Genomic DNA, 19,363 nt, shown 5'->3' on the forward strand with positions numbered 1-19,363 from the left:
CCTGCTTTTTGCTGTTTAAAGGAGAAACAGTCGTCGTAAACCAGTCACACAAATCGTCAGCATTTATTTCCTGGGTCCTAGGTATCACTTATCTTGGTAGAAAGGGCAGAGAGTTAATTAATATGGTTTTGAGCACAAAAATCCCTTCCCTAAAAATGGATCTGTGAAGCTCCAGGAGGGAACCTCAGAGCTGCATAGATGGTTCAAGAGTTTAGCTTACAATGGCTTCCAAAAAAAAAAAAAAAAAATTGTCAGCTCCCTCCCTTCTCTGCTGAGAAAAGGTTGAAAGTTTCTAAAAAGTTTAAAAGTGCTTTTTAAAAAACGGGGTAAGAAGGTGTCCTGACTCAGAAGGCTGGAAAGGCTGGAGCCAGGACCAGTCTCTGAGTCCCAGCGCCCCCTGAATAAATTACATCCTTGTGGTTACAGCGTCGTGAAAGTGTGCCCGGGTGCAGGGGGGAGGTGGCGGGGGCGTGGAGTCGGGGTGCGGGCAGAGGGCCTTCCCAGGGTGGGGGCCGTGGGAGCCCCTGGGCCCGCCTTTCAGTCTGGCCCTGCTTGCCTGGAACACACCGCTCACAGGAGAGGCTGCTGGGTCATTGCCAGGGCTCCAGGTCCATGGCACGTCTCCCTTCCAGCCTCCTCGGGCAAGGTCACGTTCAGGATGAGGTGGTGCCATCGCTGCTCTCGGGCTGGCTGCTGGCTTCCTTGTCTGAGGTGCCTACCTCTGCCTGTCCTTCTGCAGAGGAGAGAGAAAGGGGCATAGTCACAAATGTAAAGTGTAGAAGGAGGTATCATGGGACCTGGCCATAGTGGGAATGGTGTGGATAAGCCTGGGGAGCAGGACAGGAGCTGGACTAGGGGTGGTGGCGGCCAAAGGGAACTCTACCCGGGTCCGCATCCTTTTTCTTTCTACAAAGGAAATGCATCTGCTGTTACTAGTGTGGTGGTGGTAGTTTAGTCACTAAGTTGTGTCTGACTCTTGTCACTCCAGGGACTGTAGCCCGCCAGGCTCCTCTGTCCATGGGATTTCCCAGGCAAGAATACTGGAGTGGGTTGCCATATCCCTCTCTGGGAGATCTTCCTAACCCAGAGATTGAACTTGGGTCTCTGGCATTGCAGGTGGATTCTTTACGTGCAGCTGGGGGCCCTGAGGCCCCTTCCATTCTCCACCGAGGAATAATTAAAATCAATGAAGGGCCAGGATCATGGATGGATGCTACAAGCAACAGGTGAAGAGCTGTCGAGGGTCGGGATATTTGGGTGGCTTCTCCAGAGGGAGAGGGCATGTGAGGTCCCAGCACATGACAGGTGTTCAGCAAATGGTAGGTCTTACAAGACAGGGAAAAGGGCATCAGATGATGCCAGCTCAGGACTTCCCCGGTGGTCCAGTGGTTAAGACTCCATGCTCCCCATGCAGGGGGCCCAGGTTCAATCCCCGGTCAGAGAACTAGATCCTACCAGCAGCAACTAAGAGTTTGTATGCCAAAACAAACACCGAAGATCCCCCCTGCTGCAACTAAGACCCAGCGCAGCCAAATAAACATTAGAAAAAAAAAAGATGATGCCAACTCAGGGGAGCACCAGGGGTGGCCTGCAGAGGGTCTAGGGTGGAGCCCGAGGCTGTTTCATTGTGCTGTGTCTCCCTAGACTACCCCTACCTCCCTCTCTGGCCCCTGGCCCCTGACCCCTGTCTTGTATCCTTAGGCTGAGCCCTTTACGGAATGAAGGAGAAACTATCGTGTACCGGGATCCCTAGGCTGCAGGCTAACAAGTACTTTCCATGCAGTCACACAGAAGCCTGGAGGCATGATGAGGGTCATGATATGATTTGAGTGAGAAAACCGAGGTTCAGAGGAGAAAATTGAGGCTCAAAGAGGTGAACTGAGTTGCCTGAGAGCCAAGCGGTGGAGGGAGCAGTGTCCTTTCCCCTGACTGAAGCCCGTCCCTAAAGCATCTCTCTCTAGGGTTTGTAAAGGCTCATCACTGCCACCACCTCATTCTGCCCCGGCAGCTGGCTGGGGACTGGGGGGAGTGGTAGGGCGAGGATGTGGGAAGAACTTGGACACTGGCCCCTCCGCCCCCCGACTATCCTGGGGCGGTGCCTGCAGCAAAGACTTGTTCCCATCAGGTCCTCCTGGCCCACCAGAAGCCTGACAAAGCAGCCGGCACTCGGGGCAGGTTTCCCGGCGTGTGACGCCCTACTGGGTCCTGAGCCTCCTGCCCTGGAGAGCAGAACCTTCTAGTCAGATTCCCAGGACCTGCTGTTCAGCCATGTCCTTGCTGTGGGGCCTCGAGCAACATAGTTAACCTCTCTGAGCCTCTAATTCCTGGTCCAGGAAGTGAGGATGACGACACCTCTGACCCTCCGTGGTCGCTGGGCCCCTGGGGACAGCTCGGCCAGGGGTAAAGCTTCCCCTCTGCAGGTCCCAGCTCCCTTCTGGGCCAGAGAGAAGGTCCCCAAGCCCGCCCTGGGACAGACTCCCTCGGGACCAGTTTCAGAGTATGATTTGGAAAATTTCCCAGTCACATACTGCCAGGCGGTACATTTATATTCCTTCAGGTCCTGCTTGGTTGTTTATGTCTTATTATTTGGCCAAGTAAGGAAATACTTGTGCTTTCCACAGAAGGAAATATGGGAGCAGACAAAGGTTCGTACATAAAGGGCTTGAGGAGTGTTAACACACATATGACCTGGGGAAGCCTGGAGGCCAGGCCTTCAAGGACAGGCGAAGGGCTTGGTTCCTCCTCCCTTACCCGGGCTGGGCATCAGTCTCCCAGGAGATTTAAGCAAACAGATGCTCCAGGGCCATCAGTATCTGTATCCTCTGTAACCCTCTCCCCTAGTGAGTCCGCTGGACTGAGCATGCCTTGTAGACCTCCAGGGGAAGCTGTTCGTTGCAGGGCCTACTAGAAGGTTCCTTGGCCAGTCATTGTAGCCTGCACTCTGCTAGGAGGGCTTCACTGACTTGCAGCCAGCACCACTCCTTCCTTGGGTGCCCTTCTTAATGGCAGACAGATGCCAAGACACCCAGATAACCTCAGGGATTTCAAATCAGATGCGGGTAGGAGCAGGCAGTAGAGGACCTGGGTGGGTGGATGAGCCGCTACAATGAGATGGAGGGAGACAGAAAACAGTTCAGCAGGCAGACGCAGAGGCCTGGCAGCCAGCCCCCTGGCCGCAGGCCCAGCGTGGCAGCTGGATGTGCTGGTCAGTGAACAGCTATCAACCAGGTACCTCTGATGTACACCAAACACTGCCAGGCCCCAAGCGGTCAGGATGCGGGTCCCAGAGGATCCCTGGGCTCTGTGGGATCGTGGAGGTGGCCAGAGGAGGGAGGGCAATGAAGTCAGAGGAGACTTCTCAGCAGAACAGTCTGGGCTATAGAACAAAGAGAAACAGCCAGCCCAGCAAGGGGATGGCCAGGAAGGACCAGACAGGGAGAGTGCATGGAGGCCCCCTGGGGATTTTCAAGAAACGGAAGTCCCTTCCTCAGCTGGATTAGAGGCACAGGGGAGAAAGAGGGGCCCAGAGGCTGGAGGAGAGCAGGTTCAGACCCGGGGAGGCTCCGCAGCCTGGGGAGGAGATCGGGCCGCAAGACGAGGGAGGGCTGACCATGGATGGACAAGACAGTGTGAGGATGGAGGGGGAGGCTCCTGGAGCAGCCAGGACTGGGTGGAGGACGTTCTAGTGGAGGAAACAGGGAGATGAAGGGGGACAGGGGATGAACTGGCAGAAGCACGGTGGGACGGGAGCTTTAGATGAATCCTGCTGGCAGCTGTCCAGGAGGAAGGCTGCGGTGAGGGCAGGCCAGGGAGGCCAGGGCAGAGGCTGCTGTGCTGCTGGGAGCGGCCTGAGCCCGGTGGTGGCCATGGGGACAGAAAGAAGCAGAGGAACCAGGAGGGATCATAGAGGGGAACTGACAGGGCCCATGGATGGGCAGGGAGGCTGAGGGGCAAGGGAAGCACTGGGATGCCTGGCCAGAGGGTCCTCATGGCCTGAGATGCTGGCACCCTCCAGCCTAGGGACTGGCTGCCCTCTGCCACTGACCCAGGGCCTGGGGCCTGATTTAAAGGCAGTTTCTTCTCTGAGAAAGAGGGGGCAGCCTAGGACTTAAGAGGCCAGCCCTGGAGCCCAGAAGAGGGTCTCCCACCGGGGTGCTCGAACCCAAGAGTGTCCGTGGGTTCTGACCTGCGCCCTCAAGGGCCAGCTCGCCCATGTCGCCAGCCAGCTTCCGCACACTCACAGCCTCGGAGTCTCCCTGGATGTCGGGGACCGCATTCCGGCGGCCCGTCCGGTCGCAGGAGATGAAGTCCGAGTAGGAGGACTCGACCTCCATCATGCCTGTCGCATCGCTCTTCAGGCCTGTGGGGGTAAGGGCAGGAGGACAGAGGTGAGCCCAGGCGTACCCTGCAGAGAAGACCCAGCACCGACGGGTTCCAACAAAATGATAACTGCTGCCTTGCTCATGGCGGACAAAACAGAAAGCACAGGAAACTACAAATTAAGTCATGCGTAATTTTATACCCCCAGAGCTACCATCATCATTTTAAAGGACATCTTTTTTTCCTCTAAAGTTCATGATAACCCTCTACACACTTATCAATACCGTGCACCGGCCAGGGGCCACAGATGCAGCAACGAACAAGTCAGCCCCTGTCCCTGCCCTCAGGGAGCTTATAGTCTATTGGGTCAGAGAACAACCAGGGCCTGACCAAGGCTGGGGGTCAGGAAGTCATATTTTACTGAGATTTTAGAAGGAATAGGTAGACGAGGAGTCTAGGATTGCAGGGAAGAGCACATGCAAAGGCTCTGCGGACGGAAGGCATGGTGGGTGTTGGAAATGCAAAGGCCATGGCCTGGGGGGAGGGGGAGTGGGACTGAGACACCCAGGACACCGCTGAGCTGGGCAGGGGCCCGTGCGCATCTGCAGCTGCTCCCTCAGGACGATCAGATCAGCATTTTCAAAGATGACTCTGGCCCCTGGAGTGAGCAGGCCCAAAAGGCTCCAGTCCATGGGGTCACAAAGAGTCAGACATGACTGAGCCACTACCTCTTCACTTTGATTGTAGTAATAAAGCCCAATTACCTGTCTTTCTTCCCGCCCACCCACTAGCTTTGTTCATAGTGATGCTTTCTAAGGCCCACTTGACTTCACATTCCAGGATGTCTGGCTCTAGGTGAGTGATCACACCATCGTGATTATCTGGGTCGTGAAGATCTTTTTGTATGGCATGCTTTAGGGAGTTTCAAACAGTAAGCTATAAAAGACAGCATACTATAGTATGATCTCCAGATCTTTTTTCATATGCATATGGTTCTTTGTATATGTGGCTTTCCTCTCTCTCAGCTGTAAAATCAACCATCAGGGCTATTGACCACCATCTCTGTAACTGTCTCTGTAACAACAGGGCTTCCCTGGAGGCTCAGATGGTAAAGAATCCTCCTGGAATGTAGGAGACCCAGGTTTGGTTCCTGGGTTGGGAAGATCCCCTGGAGAAGGGAATGATTACTCACTCCAGTATTCTTGCCTGGAGAATCCCATGGACAGAGGAGCCTGGCAGGCTACAGTCCATGGGGTTGCAGGCAAGAGATGGTGGGCCTTAGAAAGCATCACTACGAACAAAGCTAGTGGAGGTGATAGAATTCCAGTTGAGCTATTTCAAATCTTAAAAGATGATGCTGTGAAAGAGCTGCACTCAATATGCCAGCAAATTTGGAAAACTCAGCAGTGGCCACAGGACTGGAAAAGGTCAGTTTTCATTCTAATCCCAAAGAAAGGCAATGCCAAAGAATGCTCAAACTACCACACAATTGCAGTCATCTCACACGCTAGTAAAGTAATACTCAAAATTCTCCAAACCAGGCTTCAGCAATACGTGAAGCACGAACTTTCAGATATTCAAGCTGATTTTAGAAAAGGCAGAGGAACCAGAGATCAAATTGCCAACATCCGCTGGATCATGGAAAAAGCAAGAGAGTTCCAGAAAAACATCTATTTCTGCTTTATTGACTATGCCAAAGCCTTTGACTGTGTGGATCACAAGAAACTGTGGAAAATTCTGAAAGAGATGGGAATACCAGACCACCTGACCTGCCTCTTGAGAAACGTGTATGCAGGTCAGGAAGCAACAGTTAGAATTGGACATGGAGCAACAGACTGGTTCCAAATAGGAAAAGAAGTATGTCAAGGCTGTATATTGTCACCCTGCTTATTTAACTTGTATGCAGAGTGCATCATGAGAAACGTGGGCTGGAAGAAGCACAAGCTGGAATCAAGATTGTTGGGAGAAATATCAATAACCTCAGATACGCAGATGACACCACCCTTATGGCAGAAAGTGAAGGGGAACTCAAAAGCCTCTTGATGAAAGTGAAAGAGGAGAGTGAAAAAGTTGGCTTAAAGCTCAACATTCAGAAAACGAAGATCATGGCATCTGGTCCCATCACTTCATGGCAAATAGATTGGGAAACAGTGGAAACAGTGTCAGATGTTATTTGGGGGGGCTCTAAAATCACTGCAGATGGTGACTGCAGCCATGAAATTAAAAGACACTTACTCCTTGGAAGGAAAGTTATGACCAACCTAGATAGTATATTCAAAAGCAGAGACATTACTTTGCCAGCAAAAGTCCGTCTAGTCAAGGCTATGGTTTTTCCAGTGGTCATGTATGGATGTGAGAGTTGGACTGTGAAGAAAGGTGAGCACTGAAGAATTGATGCTTTTGAACTGTGGTGTTGGAGAAGACTCTTGCGAGTCCCTTGGACTGCAAGGAGATCCAACCAGTCCATTCTGAAGGAGATCAGCCCCGGGTGTTCTTTGGAGGGAATGATGCTGAGGCTGAAACGCCAATACTTTGGCCACCTCATGCGAAGAGTTGACTCATTGGAAAAGACTCTGATGCTGGGAGGGATTGGGGGCAGGAGAAGGGGACGACAGAGGATGAGATGGCTGGATGGCATCACCGACTCGATGTACATGAGTTTGGGTGAACTCTGGGAGTTGGTGATGGACAGGGAGGCCTGGCGTGCTGTGATTCATTGGGTTGCAGAGAGTCAGACACGACTGAGTGACTGAACTGAACTGAACTGAACTGAAAGCATGCCATGAAGATTCTCTGTAGATGATTTTTGTACATGTGCTTGGTGTATCATAATATATTTGAAGAGTCCCCTAGACATGAACACTCCTCTGGTAGCTCAGCCTGCAACAGAAGACCCAGGTTTGATCCCTGGATTGGGAAGACCCCCTGGAGAAGGGCATGGCAACCCGCTCCACTATTCTTGCCTGGAGAATCCCATGGACAGAGGAGCCTGGTGGGCTCTAGTTCTCTCGGTTGCAAAGATTCAGAAATGACTCAGCGACTAAACACCAACAACAATAGGCAGCACTTTCCTGCCTGGAGAATCCCAGGGACAGGGGAGCCTGGTGGGGTCGCACAGAGTCAGACACGAGGGAAGTGACTTAGCAGCAGCAGCAGCAGGTCTTTGTGTAAATATTTCAGCCTATGTCTAGCTGTTTCTTTAGAGTACATTTCTAGAAGTAGAATTGCTAAGTTAAAGGGAAGGGTGAAATACTGTTTAAGACACAATATTGTGACACATTTGCCTTCCTGAATGACATAATGGTATTTATAATAACCAAAAAAGATGAGTAAATAGAACTTGTAAGTTCAGTTCTGTTCCTATTTATATCCCCACCAGCAGCCTGCAAGACTGTCCATTTATCTGCACCCTTGTCAAGAATGGATACTGCTATTATACATTTTTTTAAAAGGCTAATCTGCTAAGGGAATATAAGTATCTCCCTTTGAGCACCGATGATTTTCTGAAGGCAATCAAATCATACAGTCACCACAGGGATTCTGGCCACTGGGCAGATCCTGAGTTAGGAAGCGGGGTGGAGGGTCTAAGACACTGGCCTGACCATAGGAGTTCACAGTACTCTAGTTGAGATGGGCCCAGCAAATCCCAGTTCCAGACACATGATGGCAAATGCCAATGCTCTTCATAGTTTGAGGAAGCTTTCTGCACATGGTCAGTGACAGGGAAGCTCCCAAATGTCCCTGAAAAGGCTAGGCATTGCATGAATTATAGAGTATTCAAAAAACAACGTACACCGGGTGGATATGTACTAATGGCAAAGTGTCAGAGATAAACTATTACCTGAAAAATTCAAGGACATTCCTGGTGCTCCAGGGGTTAAGACTCAGCCTTCTGAAGCAGGCAGGGGGTGTGGGTTAGATCCCTGGTCCGGGAGCTAGGATTCCCACATGCCTCACAGCCAAAAAGCCAAAACATACAACAGAAAATATTGTAACAAATTCAACGAAGACTTTAAAAGTGGTCCACCTCAAAAAAAAAAAAAATTAAGAAAAAAAAAAAAAAGGCAGATTGCAAAACAACACCTTAAAGAAAACTCAGTTTCAGCTCATACAACTCAACACCAGCAGAAGAAAAACAACCCAATCGAAACATGGGCAGAAGACTTAAACAGACATTTCCCCAAAGAAGACGTGCAGAGGCCAATAGACACATGAACAGATGCTCAGAATCACTAATTATTAGAGAAATGCAAATCAAAACTACGAGGTACCGCGTCACAGAGTGCGGAGAAAAGGGAACCCTCCTGCACTGTTGGTGGGAATGTAACTTGGTTCAGCCACCGTGGAGAAGAGTATGGAGGTTCTTCAGAAAACTAACAGGATTTAGCAATGCCACTCCTGGGCATGTGTCCAGACAAAACTAATTCAAAAAGACGCACGAACTCCTATGTTCATAGCAGCACTACTCACAATAGTCAAGACGCTGGAGACAACCTGAATGTCCACAGACAGGTGAATGCATGAAGGTATGGTGCATGCACACAACAGAATAGTACTCACCCTTAGAAATGAATGAAATAATGCCATTTGCAGCAACGTGGATGCAACTAGAGAGGACCCTACTAAGTGAAAGGTCAGAAGGGCAAATACAATGTATGATATCACTTATATGTAGAATCTAAAATATGACACAAATGAGCCTACCTACAAAACAGAAGCAGAAACAGAGAGAACCGAGTGGTGGTTGCCAAGGGGAGGGGGCTGGGGGTGGGACAGTGTGGGAGGCTGGGGTTGGCACTTCCAAGCTTTCATACATAGAATGGATAAACCAGGTCCCCCTGTATAGCACACAGAACTATATTCAGTATCCTGTGATTAACCATAATGGAAAAGAATATAAAACACAATGTACGTGTGTGTGTGTGTGTGTGTGTGTGTATAAGTGAATCACTTTGCTGGATAGAAATAATTAACAAAATATTGTACACCAACCATACTTCAATTAAAAAAAAAAAAGATAACCCAGTTTACACAGCAGATACAAGAAAAACACCTTGCCAAATGTGGTACTTTGTGACGAAGAGGAACTTTCACGCCTAAGACTAAATTTTTATAACGGTAGGAGTTTGTATAAGCCCGAGTTATTGTGCAAAGCTTTCAGAAAGTAACCACATTGGCAGGAAGCTCCCGGAGCACCCAGGGTGGGGCTCAGTAAGTGGTGTGTGTGTGTGAGAGAGAAAGAGAGAGAAAAAAGGGACTGGCCAGTATGGAGGGCTGGACCCACATCTCCCCACAACCCCAGGCTGAGAAGACACACTTGGAGAATGAATGAGGAGACAGGGAGGCGTCCTATAGTAGGAAGAGTAGAGAGAAGGACATGTGACCTGTTCTGTCGCCAGACCTTGAGCAAGACTGCCCCCCTCTGGGCCTCCATTTACCAGGTCTCAGTTCAGTTCAGTTCAGTCGCTCAGTCGTGTCCGACTCTTTGCGGCCCCATGAATCGCAGCACGCCAGGCCTCCCTGTCCATCACCAACTCCCGGAGTTCACTCAAACTCACATCCATTGAGTCAGTGATGCCATCCAGCCATTTCATCCTCTGTCGTCCCCTTCTCCTCCTGCCCCCAATCCCTCCCAGTATCAGAGTCTTTTCCAATGAGTCAACTCTTCGCACGAGGGGGCCAAAGTACTGGAGTTTCAGCTTTAGCATCATTCCTTCCAAAGAAATCCCAGGGCTGATCTCCTTTAGAATTACCAGGTCTATAAAACAGAATAAAGGCTGGACCAGAATTCCAAGGCAAGCCCCGCAGCTCCAGCAGGGGGCGCACCAGGCCAATTTGTCTAAGCTGCCTTGAAAGAAAGAAGTTGCCCTAGTTGTGTTGCCGGTTGCTTCTTGGCCAAAAACCAACCAACCAACCAACCAACCCCAGGCTCTGAATCTGCCAGAGACGGTTCTTCCATAGGTCACGGAAGGTTCACTCCTACATTCTCCCTCTGGGAAAACTGCTCAAAGCTTCAGAACAGGGGCCTGGCCTGTGGTAATAACAGTAATAACACAGAATAAAATTTATAATGATAGTTCTAACCATCAGAGAAGACAATGGCAAGCCACTCCAGTACTCTTGCCTAGAAAATCCCATGGATGGAGGAGCCTGGTGGGCTGCAGTCCATGGGGTCACTACGAGTCCGCTGCGACTGAGCGACTTCACTTTCACTTTTCACTTTCATGCAATGAAGGAAATGGCAACCCACTCCAGTGTTCTTGCCTGGAGAATCCCAGGGATGGCAGAGCCTGGTGGGCTGCTGTCTACGGGGTCGCACAGAGTCGGACACGACTGAAGCGACTTAGCAGCAGCAGCAGTTCTAACCATAATGGTAAAAGCAAGTCAAGTCATTACGTTTCCTGTACCTCGCTTACAAAACTTCCACAGCAGCCTCTGAGATCTGTGAGGTGAGTTTATCTATCACCACGACCTGGGAAGGTCTGTTTCAGGCGGCAGGACCCGCACCTCCCAGAGGAAGGGAGACCCTGGGCAGGCCACACCAGCTCCCAAGCCCCGGCTCCTCAGGGCTTTTCCTCCAACTAGGATGTGGGCTCCCCAAGAACCGGTATGTCTGTCTGGGTTTTCGCCTGGCCAGGCCGAAAGGCCTAACCCCGGCAGCTAAACCACATGCTCCGGCTGCTCGGTCCTCAGCTTCTCGCCCAGGGCCTGGCAAACAGCAGGTGCTCAGGAAACACCTGTCAGATTAAATCTGAGTCTGTCCATCACTCTATCTCCTCTCCAGCCCTCTTTCCCTGCCTGTGGGAACCAGTGGGAAAGGCCTCTGTCGGCCACAGACGGCTGTGCTGACGTTCCGGTCCAGGGTCTCCAGCATCTGACACTGTGGGATGGATGGAATTACAGGCTCCATCAGAAAGGCTAGTATCCTTCTCAAACTGGCACTCTGGGGCTTTGGCTCCTGCCCTTGCCCAGCTGACATTACAAGCTGCCTAGCACAGGACGCCGACCTTCCTGGCTCGGAGAGGGAAGTGTGCCAAACTCAAAGGCCGATCCTGGAAAACACCAACAGCCACCAGTGTGCTCTGGCTGCCTCCCCGCCCCCAACCCCGCAGGGATGGGTCTAGGGAACACACTATTTTCATTTTTATGCAATATTTATATATTTTCCCTTCACTCTCTGCTCTTAAAAGTCAACAGCATTCTCTGAGATCTGCTCTTACTGAAGTGGATCAGTGATGAAAGTAGCCAAATCTGAGCATCAGAAGACCACCCAGTGTACCTGATGCATGATCTCTATAGTTCTGAGAAGCAAAAGAATAATTTAAAATAAGGGGTATGAAGGGGTGTGTGTGTGTGTGTGTGTGTGTGTGTGTAGGTGACTGGATAATTAAGGGGCTTATTGGTAGGTAAGTGAGAGTTGGTTGTGGGTGTGCTTGTATGAAAGGCTGATCAGTTCTGAGCAATGATGAAAAGATTTTACTGCAGAACTTTATGTAACTGTGAAGGTTTCTACACTTGATCTGAGCTTAGGAAAAAAAAAAAAAGTCAACAGCAAATGGGGAAATATGAGCAACCATCCTGGGAGCTGGAAGCTGCATCAGCAAACGGGCGTCCTCAGACTGTTAACGACAGCACCAACGCCAGGAACTCTGGATGACCTGACACGATACACCAAGAAACCAACTTTTCTCACACCCTTGAGCCAGTAAGTCAGCAAGGTGACCGGTGAGAACAGTCCCTGGCTGTGTCAGCTTGCACTGCTCCTGGGGGTAAAACACAGCATCTTTCCATGTGTATTTCCTTTCCTGTGAACTGTACTCAAATCCTTTTGCCCATTTTCCCATTAGATGGTAGCATTCCCACTGATTTGTGGGAGTTCTTTATATATTGAGATAATCAGTCTTTCACATTAAGAAGCATTACATGTATTTTTCGGAGAAGGCAATGGCACCCCACTCCAGTCCTCTTGCCTGCAAAATCCCATGGATGGAGGAGCCTGGTAGGCTGCAGTCCATGGGGTCGCTAAGAGTCAGACACGACTGAGTGACTTCACTTTCACTTTTCACTTTCACGCATTGGAGAAGGAAATAGCAACCCACTCCAGTGTTCTTGCCTGGAGAATCCCAGGGACGGGGGAGCCTGGTGGGCTGACATCTATGGGGTCACACAGTCAGACACGACTGAAGTGACTTAGCAGCAGCAGCACACATATTTTTGGGGTTTTGTTCTCTGATTTTATTTCTCTGTGTGCACACATTTTTTTTCTCTTCAAGTAGTCAAACTGATCATATTTTACTGTATGGTTTTCGGGTTCTGGATCATACTTAGAAATGTCTTCCCCACTCCGAGATTGGTGAAGAATTCTCTCTCGCTTATTTCTTGTATTTTCCTGGCTTTATTTTTCATATTTAAATCTTTGACTGAGCTCGAATTTATTTGCTATGAGGTATGAGGTAGGGAATCTACCTTAATTTTTCCCAATTATCTCCAAACGTTTTGTGGAATCATCAAACTGAAAAGACTCCCTGAGCTCGTGGAGACAAACCTCTCATTAATAGCCGGGGAAAGTGAGGTTCAGAAAGGGAAAGTGACTCACGCAAATTCTGGATCTAGCTGTCTGATGTCCTAGTCCAGAGGCCTTTCTCCCACGCCTTGCTGCACCCCTGGGGGTCGGAGTCCCCAGCGACAGGCCCATCTCTCAGGGGCATGCGGTTGCCAGAAGGCACCAGTGCTGACGTGCGGCCCGCGTCCCTGTTATGAGCTCAGAGACCTTGGACAACTGCCTCCATTTCTCAGGATCCCAGTTTCCTCCTCAGCCACACGGAGAGAACAGTAAAAACCTTCTGCTTAGGGGGCTGTTGTGAAGTCAACGGGTCAGTGTGCTCAAAAAGAGTCCGATAAAATGTGTGCAAGGGAAGAGGCTCACAATAAGTCATTACCACGGTCCATTCTCACTGGGTGACTTATCAGTAAAACTGTCCTACTGACGCTTTCTTTCAGCTTCTTTGTTTTTACTCTGTTTAGTGATGCACAGAAGGCCAAACCTCATGCTTCCTGCTTTTGTGCTTTACCGTGCTGAGTGAATTAAGTTCCACAGGAGTGGCGCCCTGGCTGACGTGTGGACTGCTGCATCTGATAGGCCTGGCACAGAGGTGAAGCCCAATGAATATTTCATAAATGAGTGAATAATAGAAGACGGTCTAGATTCCAGGGCAGAGCAAAGACTACGCGGCTTTGCCTTATAACAGGGGCCAGAGGTCTGGCTCAGTCTCCTTACAGCAGGGTGACCGCCCTTCTCCCCACCCTGGGACCTTCCCTCTCTCCCAGCTTCCTTTCCCCCCATCAGAATAATCAGGTTGAAATATGATCCCTAAATGTCTTCCAGTCCTGAAACTTCATTCACTCATTTATTCTGTGTTTACTGAGTACTTTTTGTATGCCAGGCACTATGCCAGGTATGGGATATGCATTGGAGCCAAAAAGATATTTACTATGTGATAACAGAAAAAGGCACCGGAAATCAAAACTACAATGAGATGTCACCTCACATCGATCAGAATGGCCATCATCAAAAAGCCTACAAATAATAAATAACGGAGAGGGTGTGGAGAAAAGGGAACCCTCCTACTCTGTTGGTGTGAATGCAAATTGGAGAACAGTATGGAATTGCCATATGACTCCTGGGCATGTACCTGGAGAAAGTTCTAATTTGAAAAGATACATGCACCCTGAAGTACCCAAGGCACGGAAGCAGCCTAAATGTCCATCAACAGATGAGGATGTGGTGTTTACATATACATATATATATAACGGAATATTTCTCAGCCATAAAAAGAAGGAAATAATACATTTGTAGCAACATAGGTGAACCTAGAGATTATCATACTAAGTGAAGTAAGTCAGGCAGAGAAAGACAAATACAATATGATACCACTTATATGTGGAATCTAAACTAATGATACAAATAAACTTATTTATAAGGCAGAAATATTTAACTCACAGACACTCACAGACATAGAAAACAGACTTATGGTTTCCAAAGGGAAAAGGGGAGGGAGGAATAAATTTGGAATTTAGAATTAACAGGTACATACTATACTATACATATAATAGATAACCAACAAGGACCTACTATATTAGACAAGGAACTATATTCAGTATCCTGTAATATCCTATAATGGGAAAGAATCTGAAAAAGAATATATATATGTGTGTGTGTGTGTATATGAGACTGAAGATATATATATAAATATGAGACTGAATCGCTCTGCTATACACTTGAAATAGTATAACTCAACTACGCCTCAATTGATAAAAGAGAGCGGCATTAGCAAATAAATGAATCTATCATCAGGGCCTGTGTAAGTGCTGTGGAGGAAGAGAACAGGTTTCTCTGTGTAGGGGTGGTTCAGTTCAACACTGAATGGTCAGGAAGGCCTCCTTAAGGATGTGATCCTGCGCTGAGGTCCACAGAAAAGTCAGACAGAGGGTGATCTAGGTAGAGTCAACAGCCAATCTGGGAATAAGCGATCTACCATATTCTATCTCAGCTTGAGCCCTGAGCGGTGCTCAAGCCTGATGCTCTTCTGCTCCTCCCCATCTTCAGGAGGTTTGGGGGCCTTCCTCGGGGTAAAGCGTTTGGCCCTGAAAAGAAAGAGGCTGTGGGCTCAGCTTCCCAGACCCTTGGCGGCCCGGGGTCAGAGGCTGCGCTCTCGCAGGTGCTTGCCCTGGGCGCCGTCTGGTTTCCCCACGGGAAGCTGTCTTCTCCCTTTGGTTGTTATTCTCCCCCCAGCTCTGTAAACTGAAGAGGCCCCAGCTTTTGCCAAGAGCTACACAGTCTGTTCCAAGTCTGCAGCTATTAGTCCTCATAGCTCAGGCAGATTCCATGACAGCGCCAAATTGTTTTCCAAATATACCAGAAAGGTCATTTCCTGTTTTTTTTTTCTTTTTAAAAAATTAAGTATTTGCAGAGACGGTACAAATAAGAAAGCAGAGCCTTCTGTAATGGACGAAGAGCAGACAGTGGGACTTGGTCCCCTGGGACAGGCCTCCTCAGGGGTGGGGAACATGCTTTCTAAGGCTCCTCTGAGGGAAAGCAAGGGCTGTGGAAACCTGATGCAAATACCAGGGCCTGGCGACCTGGCATTCCTCAAATTCAGAGGAAGCGGCTTTTCTCCGTGATGAGAAGCCAGACCCAGAGAGGCACTGAGGCAGGCAAGATAAAAAGGCCAGGGCTCCAGACTGGGAGCATTCCCAGAACCTGGGAAAGGGCAGGGCAGTAGTTCTGGGAACACGCCCCAAGCTCTACCTAGTCCCTGAGGGACACACCCAGGGCGGAGTCTCCAGAGAAGAACCCAGCTTCTACCAGGGCAGCACCTGATGCCCACAGAGAGGCTTCCTTTGGAGGCAGCTGGGCAGGGCCTTGGCCTCCACACCCAGGGGGCCAAAACCACGCGGCAGGGAGGGCAGGCGGTGGAAAGACCTGCTTTGGGAGGGAAGGGGGGCGGTGCTGAGTCACACGAGGTCTCCACGGACGCCCTTCTCCTCAGACCACTCTCCCACTGGGGGCCTGCAGACCCCACACCCTCTGGGCCTCCTCCAGCCTCACGGGCCCCTTCTTAACCTCGTCCATGCATGCGTCTCCTCTGTCAGGGACCTTCATGTGAGAGGCCCCCACCCTAGCACCAGGCCCGGGCCCTCTTCTCTATGTGCCCCTGGGGGCTCTCACCCTTGCCCTTGACAGTCTGTGTGGATGGCTCCCCAGGCCTCTCTTCAGAGCTCTAGAATGGGCAGTCTAACCGCCTACTCCGCCCTTCCCTTGAATGTCTCACCAGCATTTCCAACTTCACGTGTCCAGTCACAAGCCTGCTCCCCCCAGCACCCTCCAGGTCAGTGACGGAACCAGATGTCGAGGCTGCTCAAGTTGGAAACCTGGGGTCATCCCAGGGGAACGGAGTATTCTCTTTCTTCACTCCCGGCCCGGTTCGTCACCAGGTCCCCGCGCTTCTACTTGCAGAACTGAGCCTGAATGGGCCCCCTCTCCCCTCCAGCTCCCAGTCTCCATCACTGCTCATCTGTGCCCCCAGCCGTGGCATCGCCTCACCACCTCCCTGCTCCCCGCTTGCCCCCGACCCAAGTTCTGCGCTCGCCACGAGGGCCAGGGCGAGGTACGCGCCTCAGACACTGGGTCCTGTGGTTCCCCTGCTTCATTCGGCCTTGGATGCCCTAGCATTTCACATCTGGCCAAGTCCAAGCTCTCTACACCAGCCCCTGACATCCTGCACTGACCTGGGCCCGCCTTCCTCTGTGAGCTTTTGTCTCCTTTCCACCTTCTTCTCGGCCCATTTGGGTCTTTAATTCCTCATACTAGCTCTTTCGGACTTCAGGGCCTTCATGAGACTGTGTGCTCTGCCTGGAATGTTCTCTGTTATTTTTCTTTTTATAGAGCCTCTTAGATGGATTCCTAACCCTGCCTTTTTAGGCGCTCCTGCTCTGGGACCCCGACATGGGGCCCTGCAGGTTGTGAATTCCCGTGCTCACCCAGCTGCATGTGGGCTGAACACCTGGAATCCTGCATGATACGGTGGCACCGCGAGGGCCTGGGGTCGCTCAGCTGCTGTCCCTAGAGCTGCACACCTCAATGCCCACAGAATCCTCTTCTGTAAAATGGGGGTGTGCCAACTGCCTGGAAAGGAGCTCATAGGGAATAATCAGAGCCAGCAATTACTGAGTCCTGACTGCCTGCAACACTGCTAAGCATCTTACAGGCATCTCACTTCATCTTACAGCAACTCTCTGGGGTAGGAAGCATTGCTACTTCTGTCCTACACAGGAAGAAGCTGAGGTACTGAGAGGCTAAGTACTTGCCCAGGGTCATATCATCCACTGACTGTGGAGGAAGAGGGAGCCTGCACTATTGGGACAGAAAGCACAGAAATGAGTTGGCATCAGGCCTGGCAGGCAGTAAGGATTCATTGAAAACTGTCCACTCCCCTTTCTCCCCTTTCTTCTCCTCTATCCCGCAACTCATAACAAGGCATTTCTGAAGGAAGGAAAAGAAAGCAATGAAGTCCCAGGAGAGCATTTTGCAATGCTGGCGAAAGCAAATACCCAGATGTACTTTACCCAGGCTGAAGCAAAATTCTGTTGAGAATGTTTGACTGTAAATGTAAAATCTTATGAATCTGTCCAGTGATGTTGAGTTGATTCTCTGAACTCTGCCACAACAAATTCTAATTTTTGTCATCTAACTTGGTGAAAAAAGTATTGGGGGTGCACATTTAAAAAACTCCCACCCACTCTGTCACCGTGTCTCCCCCTGTGGCTAGGCAGCGTTAGCACTTCATGGAGGGCTGGGGTTGGGCATTTGGGATGGTGACACAAGCTCTTCAAACCACGGGAGTCTGTGCTTCTGTGGAGCTTTGGGAAAGAAGCAGAATACAGCCCAACAATATTACTGCTCGGAGACTGAGTCTCCCCAGCTCTCCTGTGGTTTGCTCGTAATCTATACTTGGTGAGGGCTCTGCTAAAACGCAAAGTTCCCAGAGGCCAGCAATCCTGGCTGGAACATGGAAGGAGGACCGGAAGGTGAAGTGAGATCACTTCCCAGCAGGCTGGCCAGAGCTCCAGCAGCTAGACTGAGCTCCAGGTCTGCCGATGCCAGGGCGGGTGCCTCTGGGCAAGGTTCTTGTCTCTCCAACCTCGGGGGTCTCAAGTGCAGAAGGAAGGGGTAAGCTGGGAATCCCTGTGGTGTTTTTGAAACACATCTGCAAGTTCTTTGACATTTCTCTTGTCAAGAGGTGGAGTGTAATTTGTATCCTTGTGAATGAGCTGGTTGTCGTGACTTGCCTCTAACTAACAGAGTACAAGAGAAGTGATGAAATGTGACTTCCAAGACGGGGTTAGAAGAAGTGTCACAGCTGCCATCTGGCTCCCTCTTGGGACACTTGTCTTGGGAGCTTTGAGCTGCGTGTAGGAAGTCTGAGGCTGCCACGTTTTGGGGATGCCCAAACCAGTCACATGGAAAGGTCCTGGGGTGGCCATGGAGGGAGACACAGCAGGCGGCCCCAAGCTGACTCCTCGAGGCTCCGACACCAGCCACTACCTGCAACTGCATGGGAGACTCAAGCCAGAACTGTCCAGCCGGGCGGCCCCCAAATTCCTGACGCACAGGAAAAAGCAGGAAAGGTAACACGTCACTGCTGTCGTCTTAAACCACTGAATACTGGCAGTGGAGTGTTATGTGGCAGTAGATAAACAGGGTGAGCTCTAATGTGACTTCCAGCTTGGGGTCCCTCTACAATACCTCTAAAAGTCTACAGAAAACATGCCCCAAAGCCATGGTGGAGAAGGAAAAGAAGCAAGATCTTCTCTCTATAATATGGATTCCTTCATCTATTCATGTAACGAAATATTACTGATCACTCAGTGTGTACCAGGCTTGGGACTAGGTGCCACAGATACAAAAGCAGTGAGACACCAGGGGCTCTGGAGGGACAGTCAAGGTCTAGTTAGGGAGGTTGACTCAAACACCCGTAATTCTTAACCAGGGAGGAGGGGCAGGGGCGCACATACCAGAATTCCAAAATCACTGGTGAACCACAGCTTCAAACTATCCCTCCTGCCTCTCCTGGGGATTCTGACAGTGCCCCAGAGGGGGATGGGCGAGTGTTTTGTAGTCAATGACCACTGCCCATATCAGCCTCTGTTCCTGATGGAAGGTGTCATGGCCCACACACGTGATGAGAGAGGAGAGACTTTAGGGACCGATTCTGTATAGGAATCTTTTAAAACTTTAAGAATCTTTGGGAAAAGCTTGGTTGCTAGGAGCTGTAACAGTAAGATGTACAAGGCAGAGAGGGCTCAGAATCCAGCCACTTACACACAGTCACTAACTTTAAAGATACGACCCCCTCCCCTATTTATTGCTCACTGGGCGGGGGGATTCAGCAAGGAACAGCACAGACTCTCTGCCCTCACGAAGATCACAATCGGCTGGAGTGACTCATACTAACGAGCAAACAGAATAACCAGCAGGGGTAAC

At 50.2% G+C, this 19,363-nt stretch overlaps 1 protein-coding gene and 2 non-coding genes across 5 annotated transcripts in view; 2 read left to right on the plus strand and 1 right to left on the minus strand.

Moving 5' to 3' along the window:
- Positions 1 to 37: 37 nt before the first annotated feature.
- Positions 38 to 19,363, minus strand: part of PKIG (cAMP-dependent protein kinase inhibitor gamma) — an 80,163-nt gene continuing 60,837 nt past the window's right edge. For all 3 annotated transcript variants that reach the window (XM_027558475.1, XM_027558476.1, XM_027558474.1), the window contains exons 3-4: positions 4,187 to 4,360; positions 38 to 733 (exon numbers count right to left, since the gene is read on the minus strand). In XM_027558475.1, coding sequence (XP_027414276.1) covers positions 654 to 733; positions 4,187 to 4,337 — 231 coding nt within the window. In that variant the 5' untranslated portion in view covers positions 4,338 to 4,360 and the 3' untranslated portion in view covers positions 38 to 653. The remainder of the gene's footprint in view (positions 734 to 4,186; positions 4,361 to 19,363) is intronic.
- LOC113903745 lies at positions 11,548 to 11,627 on the plus strand. The gene has a single exon (XR_003514286.1). It is a non-coding gene; the product is annotated as a small nucleolar RNA U2-19 (small nucleolar RNA).
- LOC113903744 lies at positions 11,778 to 11,849 on the plus strand. Its single transcript, XR_003514285.1, has one exon. It is a non-coding gene; the product is annotated as a small nucleolar RNA U2-30 (small nucleolar RNA).

The sequence above is a fragment of the Bos indicus x Bos taurus genome, chromosome 13 (assembly GCF_003369695.1).
Source record: "Bos indicus x Bos taurus breed Angus x Brahman F1 hybrid chromosome 13, Bos_hybrid_MaternalHap_v2.0, whole genome shotgun sequence".
Taxonomy (NCBI): Eukaryota; Metazoa; Chordata; class Mammalia; order Artiodactyla; family Bovidae; genus Bos; species Bos indicus x Bos taurus.